This window comes from Phallusia mammillata, chromosome 2 (genome assembly GCF_965637545.1).
Source record: "Phallusia mammillata chromosome 2, kaPhaMamm4.hap1.1, whole genome shotgun sequence".
In the NCBI taxonomy this organism is placed as follows: domain Eukaryota; kingdom Metazoa; phylum Chordata; class Ascidiacea; order Phlebobranchia; family Ascidiidae; genus Phallusia; species Phallusia mammillata.
This window is the reverse complement of record NC_137253.1, coordinates 10,204,902-10,223,519: the sequence shown is the minus strand read 5'-3', so window position 1 is coordinate 10,223,519 and position 18,618 is coordinate 10,204,902. Positions and strand designations below refer to the sequence as shown.

The following is an 18,618-nucleotide window of genomic DNA, read 5'->3' as shown; positions in this document are numbered from 1 at the left end:
TTTTACCTCACAACACCCGACTTTCTCATGGTTATCTCTTGAATTGCATTATTTTTAACTTTGCATGTGTGGGGACCCATGAGTTTTTGCCTGCAGAAACGACTAAGGTTATAAAAGACGATGGCTAATATGGGACCCAATACAAAATAAGCATAGGAAATATATATTAATGTTTTAAAATAGGTTATAGTGTAAATGCAACAACAAAATGTGCTAAGCCACCCTTCTAGTTTAAACGTAATTTGCCGACCGCCGAACATTAGAGCGTAATGCTTGGTGCTCCGGCGAACTACTAAACACTTTTCAAAAGGCGATCCGTTGGGTGCAGAGTTGCAAGTTGGGTCGGGTTCGGGCTTAGGTATTTGTGTGAAAACGGGCCTGACTTTACGTTCCGTGTCCGCGATGTTTTTAAAAATAAAATCACTCAGCTAAGTAACAAGTCTCTGGCGTTGACCTAATGCCCACCCTACTCTAAAACGTATTGTTTACGCCATTGTCTACTATCGTTCATTGTGTTTGCTGTCTTTCTCTTTTATCTTTCTTATCCTTTGTTGCAAGGCTTTCGTGTATATGCCTGTCAATCAAAATTTCGGGCCTAAACGGGCTTCTCATAAACGTTTCGGGTTCGGGCCGGGCTTCGGGCTCATACTTTCGGGTTCGGGTTTGTATGATTGAACGGTTTCGACTGGTTTTCGACTTTCAAAATCAAACTGTAAAATATCAAATCTTTTTTTGCAATCTATTTTTATTGCAATTGGTTTGCCATTGCGAACCAGTTCCTCTGTATTTAATGCCCAGTTGCGGCATCGAACAGAATAGGTGAGGCATGGGTTTTTAGCCTGTTACTCCCAACAAACTGGAGTGCCGTTAGATGGCTACACTCGACAATATGTCTTGTCACCAGCTGCACTAATGAGACTTTATAGGTCGAAACAGTGTGTACTTTCTCCAGCTTAGTTATCATTGATATGCTTGGCGCTATTATGTTTTCATTATTTTTGATCTTTGCAGCATCAGAAGTTTCTCAACAAGTCAATAAGCGAAATGCGAGCTGCTTTCGGAGAAGACTTTAACATGGAGGACCTTGATCCGGTTTCCACGACAACCATGAGTGAAGACACGACCGCTGTCGATGAGGAGGAGATCGGAAGATCGGACGCCAGCAGTCTCGGTCAAAGTATAGTGAGAGCATCGAGGAGGAACAAAGGTCAATTAAGAGGTAAATTCATGTTGTTTCTTCTCATAGATAAAAACTAAACGCTACGGAACATTATGTTAAAATTGGTATTGGTTTAAAAAAGTTGTAGTTTGAACTGGAAATCACCAAACGTGTTCTGTCTATAATTGACCGGTTTGTCTATATTTTATTTTTTTATTTAAAAGGAAAAGTGGGAAAATATCAAAAAAATGGAAAGATTTTTTGTGGTAAATGTGTGCGGTAGTGACGTAGCCAGAACAAATTTTTTTTGCACCATATTGGGGGGGATAATGTTGTGACATAACATATAAGTTGGATTGGAACTCCGAGTTACAGCCCAAAAATGGGTAACATTATAAAATTTCGAATATCATGAGATGCTCGGCGGTCAACCAAGCAGAACTTTAGCCCTATCTTTAACTGAAAAGGGCTTTTAAGTTCAATAAACTGTGTGTCATATTAAAACTAAAGCACGTTTGAATGTTATTTCTTTCTGCAGACGAAGATGCTGATGAAGACGACACGCTGGTCGACGAACCGCTTCAAACGGGTTGGTAGCATTTTAATTACCCAGATTAAATAGTCACTAACCCTTTTCTTGTGTTGGTTATGATTCTACCTGCGCTAAACCAAGAGGACACCTGAGTATACTCGGTGTCAAAATCACTTTCACAATGCGTATAAGCTTCACTTAAGTTCTAGTATTTTGCAGACAAAATTGTTCGATTTTTTTTAGATGCAACAATTAGATAATTTATGATGTTTTATGTTGGCGATATTGTCATTCGAGGCATTAATTTCATACAACCAAAAGGTTCGGTTTTGACCAAGTTTTTGGAAAAGTTCAGACCGAAACCGAAGCATTGGAAAACGGCATCACTAGTCAAGACTTCAGTTGTGTAGTTTGTTCATAGAAGGTGTAAATTTGAAACACTTAAGGTTTCATTATATTGATGCTCTTTTCTAAAGAGAAACTAATTCAGCAGTGCTATAGATTTGAAGAAAAATCAATACACCATTAATGTGTCGTTACGACATGTATATATGACGTCACAATATTCAGAACAAACGCCACTTTTTAACGCAGCGCGGTGCCAAATACAAATTTTGCAGTGGTTTGGCACATTTTTCAAAGCCGAATGCACTACATTAGCGTTTATAATTATATTTGGGGCGTCTTCACCTGTATGCTACCCAACACAATTGTTCTTACAGCACCACGTAGGGTGAATACAGCAGGGGACTGGCACAAAACGGTGATAAAACACAATTCATTTTTTGCAGGTGGTCGAAAAACGGGTAAGGTATCCAGCAAACGAGTGACGTCACGCCACGGACAGGGCATGCTCCCGACATTACGTCACAGGCTAGCCTCGCTGCAGACTCAGTGTCAGTCGTTGAGAACAGCCAAGCAAAATGCACTGAAGAAGGTAAGAAAGATGTATCGCTTAGATACCAAGTATTGTCGAACTGAATACTTCTGTAGTATTTTGGGAAGGAAAACCTATTGACTTTTTTGCACATTTTTGTTAATTAATTGCAGATGAATGATGAAAAAGAAAGAAACGAGGATCTTCAAACGGAAATCACATCGTGTCAAAACAAACTCAAGGCAGCGAAGCAAGTAAGTTTTTGGATAGCTTTAATTTGCTAAAGTTGACATTCTCACTCTGTTTAAACCAGCTGGTTAGTTGTTTTCAGAAGAATCATTTCAAAGTTGTTGTAGTTTTGCACAGGTTTAAACGAAGTCTGTTTAGCCTGTACGTTCCAACAAACTGAAGTACTATAGTCCGGTTATATTAGCCCAAACGGCCAATATATTGTCACCAGTTGCGTTGATGAGACCTTATAGGTTTAAACATTGGGTACTTCCAGCGGAAACGCTAAATTTCAACCAAATCGCGGGGAGACAAAATCATTTTTTCGGCACAAATTCATCTGCAACAATTGTCACCATGAGATGTTTAGTACTTTAAACAAAAATTACACTTGAATGTTTACCTTATTGCCTTAGTACCATTTCAAAATCACCTAAGAAGTATTCTTATGGTCTATGGTAGACATATTCCTAGACAACAATAGAAAATTTTAACGATAAAACGAAGCAACAGAAAATTATTGTTATCAAACTTATCGTGCCCACGTGACCGCGCAGCAAATTCAGCGGATGAGCCGGGAAGCAGAAATCCTTCAGCGGGAGCGGGATGAGACGCTCCGGGATTTGGAAGAGGCGAAAAGTGCACATCCAGAGCCGCAGAAACATTCGGACGCCGATTACAAATACATGGAGAGTAAACTGAAGGTTGGTAGTCGGTTTTTTTATGTCTGACGTCACAAACAAAATCATCCCTTGTGACGTCAAAGATAATTGTCATAAAATTACTATTACTCAACAGTTTAAAAGCCGTGGAAAAAAACGCTACGAATCTAAGTTAAGATTTCTCTATTACAAAAAAGCGACCCAAAATAATTTTAGGGGAGCCAACTTTGTTTCGTTTTAGTAACACTAGTTGAAAGCAATTCACAAAAATCACCTCGTTTTCACAGTTTCGTATTCGTATCCCTATTTATAATCCCTTTTTTCGGAATGTAACCAAGATATATTTCTCCTGCAGTTGGCAAACAGCGATGTGACTCGACTTAACGAACAGATCAAAGACCTCAAAAAAGAGATTGAGACGAAAAACGCGCAAATCTCTACCGACAAGGAAAAAGTGAACAGGTAACGTTTAAATTTGATTTCACAAAATTTCAATAAAAATCGACATCGTTGACGTCATTCTGACGTAGGTTGGAACGTGACGTCGGAGCGAAACGTCAGCTGATCGATGAACTGAGGGTCAAAGTTCGCGAAAATGATCAGAAAACTAAAGATGATCGCCAAGGAGCAGTACGTGTTGTTGTTTGTTGAATAAAGAGCATTTTGAACACCTTGAATTTGCAAAACTAGAACCAAAGGAAAGCAAAACCCTTGCAAAAAATCAATATAAAATAGCGTTTAATTTTAATTGTGAATAATCATTGAAATATCGCAGAAATTCACAGTTATATAATAGAATTACACTAGAAAATCAAATGTACTTGTTAAACAAGAACATCTGTGATAACCGAACTATATTTCTGGCATATCATGTATGATTCGTAGATATAGCCCTTGGATAAAGTTCGACTGAGCTTGTGTTTATAGCAGTGGTTCCCTACCTTTGTCGACGAATTCCTCACGAATTCCAAATTCAAAACATTTTCAATCCTCCACAATAGACTGCATGGTAGATCGTAAAACACTCAAAGATCATTTAAAATTGGGACTTATATCAACTTTACAGGTTGCATTCCCAGAGCTGAAAGGTCTATGTACAACCCACATGTAAAAAAAAGAAAGTAAATTCCCTCCCTCAAGTTTTAAATCTCCCCCTTGGTTGGGAACCACTGGTTTATAGTGTTTACATTTGTGTGTTCAATTTTGCAACCTGAAATTGCTGACTTGGATTCGAAGGCTTTTGTTCTTGCATGACAGTGAATCATAACTTCCGCCAAATTTGTGAATTGACCAATACTTATTAATGAATGACTCCCCTAGATTGTATTTGAATAAGCAACTAAAGGTGCTAAGGCGAATTTTACACATTTCACGACATGCATTGTCTGATTTTGTAAATAGGAACATAGGCTTTGTAAAGCACAGTGGCGGCCACCTTGGATATTTTTGATTGCTTGTAGCGGTTTGGCACGAAATATCGTCAAAACTAAAAATCAGGAGCGATTTAGCTTTTAAATAAATGTGCTGGCGCAAAAGCAACGAAACGTTGCTTAAAACTGCAACCTGTTTTGGTCAGTACCTTTTTTTATGACGTCAAACACACAATTGTTGCCAGGTAATATTTGGCTATTATTGTGTAACAGCCTATGGGAAGTTTTTGAGCTTTGAGTTTGACTTCTTGCGGTTTCACGCATAAAATGACGTCACACTTTACGTCCGCCACCTTGCACTTTTGTAAAACTCGGCGCCTATGAATTGGAAAATATGTTCCATTCTAGTTCCCTATCTTTAATATATGTACCAGCATTGTATTTTTCAATATAATGCCGAAATGAACATTTAGCATGTAAATAATAGCGGGTTATGCAGATTGAGTTAAGTGAGCGTCTTCGTGCAATGGAAGAAGATCTCCAGCATAAAAAGAGCCACGTGGAGTCGCTGCGGAGACAGCTGCAAGCTGCAGCAAAGGAGAAGGCGAGATACGAAACAATGTACAACAAGTCACGAGAAGAACTCGACAAACGGGTAAATACATTGCTTTTAAGTTGTCCATGAATTTTTGGAAATTGTTTAATCATGAATCTAGACCAGAGGTGTCCAACACGTGGCAAAACGTTTAAGACAATACTATTGGCACGCGAGTATATCAAAACCTATACGCCCAATGCCGCCTCTTTTCCATTGATATTAAAATTATAGCTGAGACAAATTCACTACTACACACCAAAATTTTGGCACATGAAGTCATTCTCATTTTACCAACAGGGTCATTTAGCAGCGGCGTTCAAAACGTTGCCCATCCCTGCTATAGACCAGTGGTTCTCAACCGCCGGTCCGCGTCAACTTTCCTGCCGGTCCGCCAAATATATTACAATTTTATATCTCAATTTAATGTTTTTACATCTCAAAGAATCGCGTTTAACACGTATGATATCAAACAGACAGCAGCAAACTTCTCATTGAATTGAATTTTTCATGCTTCTTTTGAATTGCATATTTTTGTCGTAACTGCATTTTGGGTAGACTTTGAAGTCCACCGGTCCGCAAAATTTGTTTAGAAAGTTTACCGGTCCGCTAACTTAAAAGGTTGAGAACCACTGCTATAGACCGTTTTGGTCCCAATTCAATACACGGTGTTTTTTTTGCCTACCGTACCTCAATAACCTCTTAGTTTTTGAAATTTCTCTACCGTGCATTACAGTGTGGTGAAATGTCAGCCCTGCAAGCCGGGAAACTCGAGGCGGAAAGCGCTACTTCACTGGTGGAGCAAGCAGCCGAACAACAACTACAAACTCTTGCCAGCAGAAGCGAACAAGCCCTGGATAAACTCAAAGCAAAACTGGAAAGATGCGAAGAGAAGTTAAACGAATTCAACTTGTTTGTGAAGGTACTTTATTTGTAAAATTGTGCAAATTTCGACCAATAGCAGTGGGGCTAGCAATTTAAACATAAACAAATTTTAACCTTACTCGTCCTTAAACAAATAACGGATGATACAATTTCATTTGCCCAACCTAAAATTATGCTTGTATCATGTCAGCCGTGTAAAGAATAGGTAGAATTAAAATAAAAGAGGATTTAAACCGGTGCGTATACCGGGTAATTTGCGCGAACCGGAACAAAACACGAAAATATATATTTTTTTGAAACCTGAACCGAACCTGCACCCATATGAAAAGCGGTTCGACCTAAAAAATCATCAGGGAAACCAGAAGAAAAAAAATCATTTGCTTGTACAAACAAAACTTGCTATTTGGCGTATTTAGAAAAGTGGTTGTAAATTTTACATGATCCGTCTAATTTACCTAACTACCCTGAATCAAACGTTGATATGTTAATCAACCTATTTACTTTCTACAGAGTCTGACGAACAATCTTATAGATCTTGTACAACGGCAACGGGACAACTTCCACCGAGAGAAATCTTCCCACGTCGAACCCAGGTAAGTGTCACCGTTAACAAAAACCAAACCACGACGTCACAAACTGATTACGTTGCAGTGACGTCGATTCCAGGCCTTCCTCGTTAAGTCGGGCACAAACCGTCGCCTGCAATATTCTGAATATTTCACGGTCCGATTTCGAAGACCTGATGGCGCCGGTGGACTCGGTACGACGCCGCCAGGCCGATTCGGACGCCGCTAGGGACGAGGAACGAAATTTGTCGGCCAAGTCGGACCAAACGTGGCGCTCAAAAGTGGACAAGATTGCAACAGAAAATGTATGTGCGACATAATGGTGGTGGTGGTTTGTTTTCGACAGTGTAATAATTCCCACTTATGGCAAGGTATAGGCTAGATTTTTCTAGCCTGTGCGTTGCCGTAAGTGGGAATGCTTGGTGACCGTCTGATTCGGTATTACGCCTTTAATAGGCCTGGTGTACATTTATATAAGAGTGTGCCGGGGTCGCTAGTCTACATAGACACTTTAGGTTTGATGCCAGTATTGAATTTATGTGTTCATTTTAACTGATATATTGAATTACAACTAAGATGAACATAATTCTTTACTGGGATAAGCCCCGAAACGCTATGTAGACTCATACAATACGCCAGACATATTAAAGGCTTTATACTTTCATGTGCCTGGCGTACTATGATAAATTAGACTAAATTTGGAATCTACGGTAGGAAAAACCCGAACGTTATTGAGTTGTTCAACAAAAACTAGTTTTTTTTTTCAGAAATGACATCCCCGATCAAAGAAATAAAAGTTTTTTTGTATTTTTGTAGCCTCCCTTTGCCAAATCGTTGTGCCGATTATTATGGGACAAAGTGCAGGACGCGGTGAAACTGACCGAGGACAAATGGAGATTTCAGACAGAACAACTCGAACAGAAGTTAATGAGCAAAACGTAAAGAAAACCTCGATATTCAACATTTCACTCACCGCTGCTACACGGTCTGAAAGACTTTAGTAGTTTGTGACGGTGGTGCCCACGATAGTTTGTTTTTCTGGAGAGAGTGTAGTGACTTGTTCATACCCGTTTGAAAACGATTCGTTTCCGTACGGAGAAATTGTCTTTGCCTTGTAATTCGTGTTTTAACTTGACACAGATGCGTTTATGACCTCACGTAGCTTATGCCTTACTTAGTATGTTTGTGCATGTACGCGAAGTCAAGCTATTGTTGCCTCCCATTTTGTGCAAACTGATCAACGGTTCCTAAACATTTTTTTTTTAATCTCCAGCCTAGATATTTACTTGAAAAGGGTGTATGGCTTACCACATGCTGTGTATTATAGCACACAATATTCACAACTTCATACACAACAACTCAAATACTTACAAAAAAACAAAGTGGACGGCTTTTCTTTACTATCCTAATGTAATTAAACGGATTATGCGATTTTTTTTCTCTGTACTGTTTGTAAGTGATTTGTGACACACCTTTGGAACTCATAGTCCATACTAATACACGTTTCATGCATACCAGTAATGTGAAAAACTGTTAAACATCAAATTGTTTTTGGTTGGAATCCAAGACCGCTTACAATCCTGTGTTTCGTTCCTTCATGTTTTCCGTTCTTCATGACAAGTAGTGTAGTTTTATATGCATTTGCCCTTTTGTGCCTTTATTCTTTTATACTCAAAAGTATTTTGCTGCTGAATTACGTTGCATATTTACCTGAACACTGTAGCTATAGTTCACGAAACAGATTTTATTTTGTTCCTACTGTATACAGGCTCAGATAACTATATTTTTTAAACTCGTGTTGATAAAGTGCAAAAAATGATATGAACTTCTGGTTTTGGAAAATCGAAAAATTGGAAAATACGACACAAAATTTTCAGTTTATTGAACGCTATTCGCAAGTGATAAATCCTGATACACAGTTTTTTTTAAAACGAGGTTGTTTGGCATATTTTAATGAAGCACATTTTTACTGTTCATCATGCACCCGTTTTTACTGTACTTTTCAGTTCACACGTATTCTTGCACGAAAATATAAAGTTTCTTAGGTTTGTTCGCTTTTCTGTGTAACGCGTGCATAGAGAATTGGACTAAAACATTATCCGTCATCGACAAACGTATGTAGGACTTTTGAGGTAGAAAAGGTTTAAGTTTGCAATGCAAAAAGCGGCAGCAGAAAAAAAAAACAGTAACTTCATTTTTAGAGCTCAAAAATACATAAAACCACAAGTTAAAACCAATACTTGGCACGTTCTGATTTTAGGCACACGGTAAAAACATGTTTTACTTTGCTTTGAACGAATACTGCGTTGGTTCAAATCAAAGGCAGAAACTGAACGCTAAGCGTTTGACGTATTTGATTATAAAACAAACATTCAAAATTACCTGATTCGAAGAATAAAAAAGAGAGATGATTTGCAATAATTCACTAATCAAGAAAAAACACCTTTATAACGTTGAAGTTTCATCGGTTTAGCAGGCGTATTGTTTCAAAGGGCGACAGCAGCACCAGCAGTAACTAAATTTCCATTCAAGAATTGTGTAAAGCAGGTGACAAAACAAAAACAATAATTATTATGATTTAGAAAAATATAAGAACAAGGCAAATATAGTACCTTTATTTGTGCTTAAAGTAGTCTGTGAGCGGAGCAAGGATATGTCGGATGACCGGAACGGACCACGACCTTCCAAGTAAGGCTAAGCGCTCCTTGGGACCCAGATTGTTGACGTCTGTGTAATGCTCAGGAACACCAAATATTCTACAGCAAATTACAAATGTGTTATTTCCTAGTTAGTTGCCTCAGCGTTGTAAACGGGCCTGAAATTGGAGACCGAAACCGACTTTTTGAGAACCACGTTTAGACCCAAAAGTTTGATTGACAGGCCTAAACATTGAAGCCCCAAGAAAGACCAAGACAACAAACAGAATTGAAAGTAATAGACAATTGGTCTTGAACAAGGCGTTTAAGGGCTGTTTGACATCAGGTCAAGTCCAGCAAATCTACTTAATACACCACTGGTGACGTATGGGATTTTGGAAAGCTACAAAACTAGCGTGGACAAGGAAATGTTCGATGATCACAATTAGGTATGGGCCAAAGCTGCAAATATTCTGTTTGGTCGAACACCGAGCATCTCAAGTTGATCCTCGGTACATTGTGACGTCACAAACAATCCTAATTCCACGCTAGTTTTGTAGCTTTCCAAAATCTCATACGTCACCAGTGGTGTTTTAAGCTGTACAGACCCCAGAAGTTATTCCAATATCTAACCCATTAAATAAAACAGTCATCTTGTTTTTGTATACCGTTTCGAACAGTAGTTAACTATACAGGGCATGCATATATAAGCTATTGCTGCCAGGCATAATATCAAGTTCATAGAGCTCTTCTGGTAAGTGTAATTATATTACGACGTCCTATACAGGTCGTCTTCATCAGGGTAAATAACACTGAATGCGACTAGTACAGTACACGACAAACAAAGGGAAAAAAGAATACGCAAATTTAATGCTCGGGTCAATTTGTACGACTGCTCGGCCGAGCATCGAGCATTAAAAATATTCAATATACTCGGTACCGAGTACTCGGGTTCTGGCTCGGCTCATCCCCAGTCACAATGTAGCGAGCGTTAAGCTGAGATGCTTCTGTTTGTTCGCTCAAACAAAACATTTGTAGTTTTGACCGATGGCTACAAACGACCACTCCAACCTAACATTTTCGTCTCACCTCTCAACTTCAGTTGACCACAAGGTGTCGTCCTTCCCCGAATGTTTTACAGCTGGTTGTCGGTTGCTTCCCGCATACAAACACGATGGCTTCGTTGTAATTGTCTTTAATTTATCCACAACGGCAACGCGTCCGGGCTCAAGACAGTCCTGCACTGTGAGGCGATCCCCGCGCGACGGATTTAAACGAAGCCTGGAGATTTAAAGACTTTAACAAAGATTTTTTTGAATCACAAAGTGAGAGCATAGGATGCTAATATAGCGTTTGTGCTGCACAGCAGGAACACAATATTTTCTTTATGGCCGATGCGTTAAAACTTGATCAACTGTTTTAATTTGGTCCTGGGAGTTGTTTTTATTTGGTCCAGCATATATTAACTTTAGTTGGCGACATTAACTTTGACAAACAAGTTACCGCGAAAGTTAACACTGTACAAAAAAATATTAAAACGCAAAACAAAATTAAAGTAAGAATTACATAGGGCGCATTGCAGCCCAGTAGGTCTCGCCGCCAACTTTCCATTAAACAGCGCTCAGGCTAAACGCCTTCAAACTAAATGGCAGCGCCATAATGTCTTGTCACCAGCTGCTCTGATCAAATTTCATGAGTAAAAACTTACTTCTGGAGTTTTCATATCAATTATTGGCTCCATGCGTTCATACTAATAAAACACTCATTTCAATGTAATGCTAGGATATCGGCCTAATATCTACACTTCATTTGTAGTGTGAACCGGCAAAACTTGGGCACCACATTTAGAACTTACTTTTGCAATCCTGGAATATTTCCCCAGAACAACCTGGGCCTAGCAGCAGCGCTTACATGCTGGGCGTTGGCTGATACAGGCTCACACTGCAAAAATCGGGATATTCGGTGACGTTCGACCAATTTCATTGACACAACGTTCTCGAATAGCCAGAAAAAGGGACGTGAACCCTGCCCAGTGACATCACAATTGCATCCGGCGGGCGCGGGGCTGGGCTGGGCGGCGCGAAGTACACGATAAAAGTCAAAGAAAAGACACCCGCTGCCTTCTGGGTCTGAAATAACAATATATTTGGTAACTACAAAACCTTATTGCCATACTTTAAGTAACAATTTTCCCGCCCAATTGGGCTGTTTACTGACTTTGAGTTGTTGGTTGGTTGTGATGCACCGAACCCGCCTAAAAAGGTTCGGGCCGAAACCGAATATTCGGCCACGAGGCCGAATAATTTCGGCCGAATCAGGCCGAACCTAAAATCCCCGTTTATATGAATGTTGCCAACTGAACCTTGTGTCGTTGATGCGAGTGAATTGAATTATGACAAATCAAAATTACTTCCACAATGCGGAAGCTTTACTAAACTTGTAATATTTTGCAGACAACGTGGCTCGTATTTTATAGATACAACAATTAGTTGATTTATGACGTATTGTATTGGTGAAAATGATAGGTTGGGCATTAATTCCATGCAATTAAAAAGTTCGGTTTCGGCCGAATTTTCAAAAAAGTTCGGGCCGAAACCGAAACATCGGAAAACAGCATATTCGGCCGAAATGTTTCGGCCAACCGAAACTTCGGTGCATCACTAGTTGATATTAATGGTTGCGGGTTGCGTTTTTTGGGCGGGTTGTCGAAGAAGCAATTTTACTAGCAGTTTACATGCTTGTGTATTTGCAAACAGCTTAGAGACAGTACAGTACAGGGTTCGTTTTGTGCCTGTTTTTGTTTCACTTCGAAGTTGCGGTTTTTGGGCTTGATTTGACAAGCGGTATTGCGCTTTTTGAGAATTGGCAATGAAAAACGTCAGAAGAGGTAAATATGCAATGAGCAATTTAAGACCACCAAAAAAATTCATGCGTTCTTAAAATACTGAAATATTTGTACACTCAAGTCCAAATTCAACTTTAAACATTTTATCTTATCTGCAACCTTATTCTCCAGGTTCTACTTTTTACTACTGGACATGCTTTAACTTTAAATTACCCTTGATTTGTTTGGTATACAAACTGGTATACAAACTGGTAATAAAGTTGTAAAAATACAATAAAAAAGCACCTAGGAGTCCTTTTCGTCGAGGGTTGGCACCAGAAAGGTCATTACAAGGGCTTCCACCCATCACTAGGTCAAATGGACCCAACTTTTTGACGTCAGCGTCCGTTAATTTTGTGACGTCACCAATATGGACGACTTCTGAATGTCGATTCTGGACCAAACGAATCGCGTCCTCGTCTATTTCAGATGCCACAAATTTGCCAATCTGCCAAAAAAATATCGTAGCGTCACAGCTTAGCACGTAGTAACGTCACACACTACGAAACATAGTTTTTAGGATATTTGTATTAGTGTAATTCAGTTCATGCAACACAATCCTTATTTATTTTTCAGTAACTTTTATTTTATTGGATTAAGCGGTTGAAGTCTCTTATAAATTAAACTCACCTCAAGCCCCAGTTCTTTAAGAGCAACCAGTCCAGTGGCTATTCCGTCGAATAAAGAAAGAACACGAATCGGTTTCCGTTTTCTCGGAGATAAAAACTTTGGGACAGGAGCGATGGGCTGCATTATTTTAAAGTTTGTCAAATATCGTGTAAGTAATACCTTGTTGGGACAATAAGTGCTATGGTGTTAGTTGATCGTTGGCTCATTGGTTGATATCATATTTATATATATTTACATGCAAAAACGGTAAACATAGCATTAGCATAAAAAAGCTGTTGCTGCAAGGCAAAGTGCTATAAACAAATATTTTTCTCTCAGCACTTTTGTCATAAACAATGAATGTTTCAATGTAACAGACGCCTTTATCAGGAGAATGCCATAACACCAAGTTCCTATCTTTAGTTGCCTTGTAGAAACATGCTTTATGTTATGCCATTATCCTGATAAAGACATCTGGTATGAAACCTTAAAATGTCAATAGTTTAAAATAAAATCCCTGAAAGAGCAATATTTTTTTTTGCTTTAGCATGGAAAACATGTTTGCAATATTTTATTCGTTAATAATACCAACTTACATATTTACTAGCAGTTTCCTTAGTGGACTGATAAAAATTTTGCAAGTTGTCCTGCCAATTTGAACGTGTTTTTAGCAGACTGTCACGGAGACCTGTCCTTTCAGAACATAGGTAACAGAGCCACTGTTTTAAAGCTGACACCTTTTCGTATTGCTTGGCACCAACCAACAAATCAATACAATCTGAACAGTAACACCTACAAAAATGCATGCATTTAAAAACACATTTTTCATGTTAGATTAAGGTTTTAATTACAGAAGACCAATTTCATAACAGAAGGAAATGACTAAATTTTGGAAAAGTGGGAAAAAACAGTGATGTGAAATCATCGGTGATGAAAAAAGTTTCTTACCTTCGACAACCTGGTTTATCGCAAAGTATAACCTGACATCCCATGCAACAAATTGCACAATAAGCTTGATATCCATCCTACATTGTATAACATATCATGTAAGAACATGCATGCAAAACAACACTGGTTAGAATACATCCCAAATAGCAATTCACTGTGTTATGCTATAAACCAGTGATTCTCAAACTGTGTGCTGTGAGAAATTTCCTAGTGTGTCTCAAAATTTTCGCTATTTATGCAATCAATTTCTGGCGTTTTTTGAAAAATCAGCCAATGTCTAAGGACCTTACTTATTTGTAAAAAAACCATCCCCAACTCTGAAATATATTTTCTATTGACAACTTTGTGTGGTTGACCTGCAAAGTGTGCTGCAGAAACAATATTTGTTTTGTACTGCGCCAGATGTTTAAAAAGTTTGAGAACCACTGCTATAAACACGATGCACAGTAAATCAGTACTAGCACAATTTCACACTAAAACTTATTTGAAAGATGCATACCTGGTCTTTTTGGAAATACCACTCTTGAAACATTGAGTGATGTTCTGCGCACAAACCACCAACAAACAGGGGATGTTTGGCTTTGATATTGTCTGTTGTACCACATGATAGACATACATCTGAAACAAAGGGGATTTACATGATTTTAGTTAAATTATATTACATCACAATTACTATGCCCTAAAAACATTTTAACATAATTATTCCTGGAAATGACATTCACTTACAAGTTACAACTACATATCACAAATAGTCGTATTTAGTATGTAATAAAGGTAATTTAAGGAGTGTTTTAGGAAAATTGTGTGCTAATTATGATTTTAATGACACATATTTAAGAAGTGTCAGTTACATTACAATTACACCAAAAATAGTAAATTATATTACATTTAGCTTAATTACTAATTGTAAAACATCCAACTCCGTAACAGCAAAAACACAACAAGCACAATTTACTTTGGTAAAGTGTAATTGTATCAACAATATTGATGTACCCAATCCCAAAGTCTATGTAACACACAAGTTGTCCAACCTATTGTTACACAATGAAGCCTAAGGAGCCATTATTGTGAGCTCTTATTGTAATATTACTTACAAACCCATTGGTTGCAAACAAGATAATCACCTATTCAGATAGTTACATAAAACTGCTTGGTAAAAGAATTAAAAACCATACCTTCAAGTGAAAGTTCATGTCTTTTCACCTTTTGCAAATTGGCTCTTTTGTTTGTCAAAACATCTTGAGACAGTTGTTTTGATTCCTCACCTTCGAAACTGTTGTCACATTCATTTTCTGTCTATTTACAACAAAAACGAAATGATAAGGACTTGTTGCTAATGATAGGCTCGTTATTGGTCAGCATTTTTAACCATACATTTGCTTAACCAGCCCTATCTTTGTCTTGGGCATTGGTCAGCCACTGGTTTGTTTATTATCAGGATAGTTAAGGTGTGTAGGTTACCTTTTACCAAGTATATATATTCCCATCTGTCATGTCCCTTATAATGGCAAGCATGAGATATGGTATCTGCCTGTTTAGGCATAGTAAAAATTATTGGGCTAAAACATAGTTCAGTTTAGTACAGTGGTTGTGGTACACAACCTTTATCATCGAATTTCTAACAATTCAAAACCTTCCTAATAGACTACATAGTACATGCTGAACCATACAAAGTTCATTTAAGATTTGGATTTTTAACATTACATGTTATATTCCTAGAGATAAAGTGTCCATTTACAAACCACATGTACAAATCAAAGTAAATTCCTCCCCTCAATAATTGAAATTTAATTCCTCCCTGGTTGGGACACACTGGTTAAGTGTTAATGGCAAAACAATTCAACTAAACCTGACATTGAAAATTGATTAAGGAATTATGCCACACAAGTTCTTTTTTCAATTCTCATCACCTCTGTACTGCAATCCATACCAATCCCTAATCCAGTTAAGTTTGTTAAGCTGAGTTTGTTCTTCTTTTTAGCCTAACAAAACAAAGAATGTAGTAATATCGGTGTCCTCTAAAAAAATGAAGCATTTCATACCTTTTTCTTTAAAGTTGGAGTACATTTATGGGGTTCACTTTCACTCTCAGTAGTTGTGTCAAGAATTCTTCTGCAGCGCTTTGCTGTTTTGTTTGAATGCTTAACTGGAGTTGCAGGTTTTACCATACTACGCAAACCAAGCTTTTTCTGCAACATAGATTTGAGTTGAAAGTTTTGAAAATGCACTGCTATTGTAACTTGCTATGAATTTTATGGAAAGAACATATGACTAACAAATCTATATTAAAATATTATGGACATATAAACATATTTCCTAAACCTCTGAAGTATTCATGCCAAATGACCCACCCCATGGGAAAAGAGTAAGGCCATGATTGTCATATGAAGAGCAAATTAAACATGCAGTAAATATTAGAGCTAAATTGGTCTTGCTCGAAGTGACTTAATTGGAGAGAAATCTGTGATAACGTCTAACTCAGGGGTGGGCAACCTTTGTCACTGTGGGGCCAAATACAATTGCGATGATTAGATCGCAGCCGCACCTTCATATAACACAAGGTGATTTTACTTTTGGCTGATACCAAAAATGCCATACTACAAAAATTCGGATTTGATTCTAGCAGCATATTGTCAGGTCGCAGAAAAATAGCACCGGGCGCACCAATCTGTTTAAAAAAATATAAAAATTGGACTCGTTTGCCAGAACATTTGAAATCTAATCGTCTCTGCGGGCCGCACAACTTTAATCAATGGGACCAATGTGGCCCGCGGGCCGCAGGTTGCCCACCCCTGGTCTAACTGATAAGCGTATGACAATTGTACTTATATGTATATATATATATAGGTTTGAGTTTAAGAACTGGATTTAATCTACACATTTTATTCTGGAAAACCTGGGCTTGTATTTTTAGTTGGTAAGCAAAGTAAAACTTGTTAAACATATGGCATTTTTTAAGTCAATACTGTTGACAAATGTGTGTATCATACATTAAATATAGGGCTTACCCGTTTTTCTTCACTTCCAGCATATGGACTTGAGATGCTGACGCTTGATGAGCTTCGTGTTCTTAATTTTCTTGGACTATTACATGATTCCATGGAGCTGTTTACTTTCTTTTTATGTGAGCTTTTGTTTGATGCTCTACACATTTTCTTTTTGCATTTTGCCTTTTTATTTTTATTTCCAAACTCCTTTCTTAATGTATCAACAATTTTATCAATTGAATCTTCCCGCTTTACCCATTTTGGGCTGTCAACCACTGCTGGTCTTGGTAGTGGTGTAACAATTGCACATTTTGTAGGTCTGTTACATCCAAATGTGGGAAGAGTTTTTAGTGGGGAAGGGATTCGATCCTTAGATACATCCACATTTGGAAATGGTTTTCTTTTCCATTTTTGCGAAAAGTCATACAAATCTGATTCGCCTTCGGACTGAACAAACAAAAAACTTTGTTACAAGATTGAATGCAGTAATGACTTGTTTGCCAGTCTGCAGAATGAGGCAGGCGCATGAGTGATTTTTTTTGCATGTCAATTTTTTATGTTTGCATACGAAAATTTTGCACCAAAGGCATTTAATTGGACTATCTTATCTCTAACTTGCTTTGCGCCTGCTGAAATTGGCCTTGTACACAAACTGGCAAGTCAGGCACGCACACATGCGGGACATGTTGGTCCTGCATGCCCGAGATCTTGTCGGGAACTGCCATGTTTTGCAGACTGGTTTGTTTGCATTGGTTTATTACTTTTTTGGCTGAGAGCATGCTTAGGTTAATAAAACCCTAAACCGGGCAAACCACATACAGCCCACAAACAAAACATTGCATATCGTTTATTTTATAACAGCTAGAACAGTAAAATGCACCTGTACTAAGTCGAGCACACAGAATTAAAAAAGGGTGACACTAAAACGCTGAATGGGCGGGACGAGCGGGAGATGGGTGGGGGACGTCGTAAAAACCGCTGAATATCGGGTTAAATTGCTGACGGTTAGTGCTATTAAGGTTGGGATATGGTTTTATAATAGAAAATCATTAAAAATAATTCCGCCGGATACATTCCGCGACCGAGGGAAACATTCAGCTGCCGAGGGAGACTTCCCGCCCAAGCATTTTTGCTGAATGTCAAGAAACAGCTGAATAAGTTTTAGGCAGGGACATTTTTTGATTTATACACTATTATAAAACCTCAACCCAACCCTAATAGCACTAACCGTCAGCAATTTACCCGATATTTAGCGGTTTCCGCGACGTCCCGCCCATTCAGCGTTTTAGTGTCACCCTTAAAAAAATGCAAAAATTAAAAGGCATCTTTTACATTACTTATTTGATCACTGTGTGGATCTTTAGTAAGTTGCACAATAACAATTAGCATTACATCTCAACATACTCAACTAGTAATAGTTCTTGCTTAATTCGTGATTTTTGTTTGCTTTTACTAATTTTGTTACATACCTCGGATGATGAAGATATTACAATGCACTCAGATGTAGAATCTTTTCCCATATTTCATTGAGGTAGATGATAACAAAATTAAAACAAAACAGGAAAAACACAAGAACGCGAAATAGGACGACTCTGCTTTTTCCCGCAGCTTAACAAACAGATAACAGAAAAAAAATAAGAAGCAATAGCAAAATATAATAAAAACGCCAAGAGGCGCGAA

General features: G+C 38.1%; 2 protein-coding genes across 2 annotated transcripts in view; one reads left to right on the top strand and one right to left on the bottom strand.

Moving 5' to 3' along the window:
• The window catches only part of LOC145215532 (centlein-like), a 21,710-nt gene extending 12,782 nt beyond the window's left edge, over positions 1–8,928 (top strand). The window contains exons 19-30 of the mRNA XM_080084231.1: positions 1,012–1,219; positions 1,698–1,748; positions 2,483–2,628; positions 2,742–2,822; positions 3,354–3,500; positions 3,814–3,920; positions 3,989–4,088; positions 5,328–5,483; positions 6,160–6,345; positions 6,819–6,901; positions 6,960–7,179; positions 7,691–8,928. Of these exons, the coding sequence (XP_079940357.1) occupies positions 1,012–1,219; positions 1,698–1,748; positions 2,483–2,628; positions 2,742–2,822; positions 3,354–3,500; positions 3,814–3,920; positions 3,989–4,088; positions 5,328–5,483; positions 6,160–6,345; positions 6,819–6,901; positions 6,960–7,179; positions 7,691–7,816 (1,611 nt within the window). The 3' untranslated portion in view covers positions 7,817–8,928. The remainder of the gene's footprint in view (positions 1–1,011; positions 1,220–1,697; positions 1,749–2,482; positions 2,629–2,741; positions 2,823–3,353; positions 3,501–3,813; positions 3,921–3,988; positions 4,089–5,327; positions 5,484–6,159; positions 6,346–6,818; positions 6,902–6,959; positions 7,180–7,690) is intronic.
• Positions 8,733–18,618, bottom strand: LOC145215533 (DNA (cytosine-5)-methyltransferase 3B-like). Its single transcript, XM_080084233.1, has 14 exons — positions 18,408–18,618; positions 16,960–17,385; positions 15,994–16,140; positions 15,862–15,933; positions 15,127–15,247; positions 14,451–14,569; positions 13,952–14,028; positions 13,600–13,795; positions 13,025–13,141; positions 12,641–12,842; positions 11,366–11,639; positions 10,600–10,791; positions 9,487–9,630; positions 8,733–9,389 (listed from the first exon to the last, which is right to left on the bottom strand). The coding sequence occupies exons 1-13, from the start codon at positions 18,456–18,458 to the stop codon at positions 9,489–9,491; spliced, it is 2,136 nt and encodes a 711-aa protein (XP_079940359.1). The 5' UTR covers positions 18,459–18,618; the 3' UTR covers positions 8,733–9,389; positions 9,487–9,488.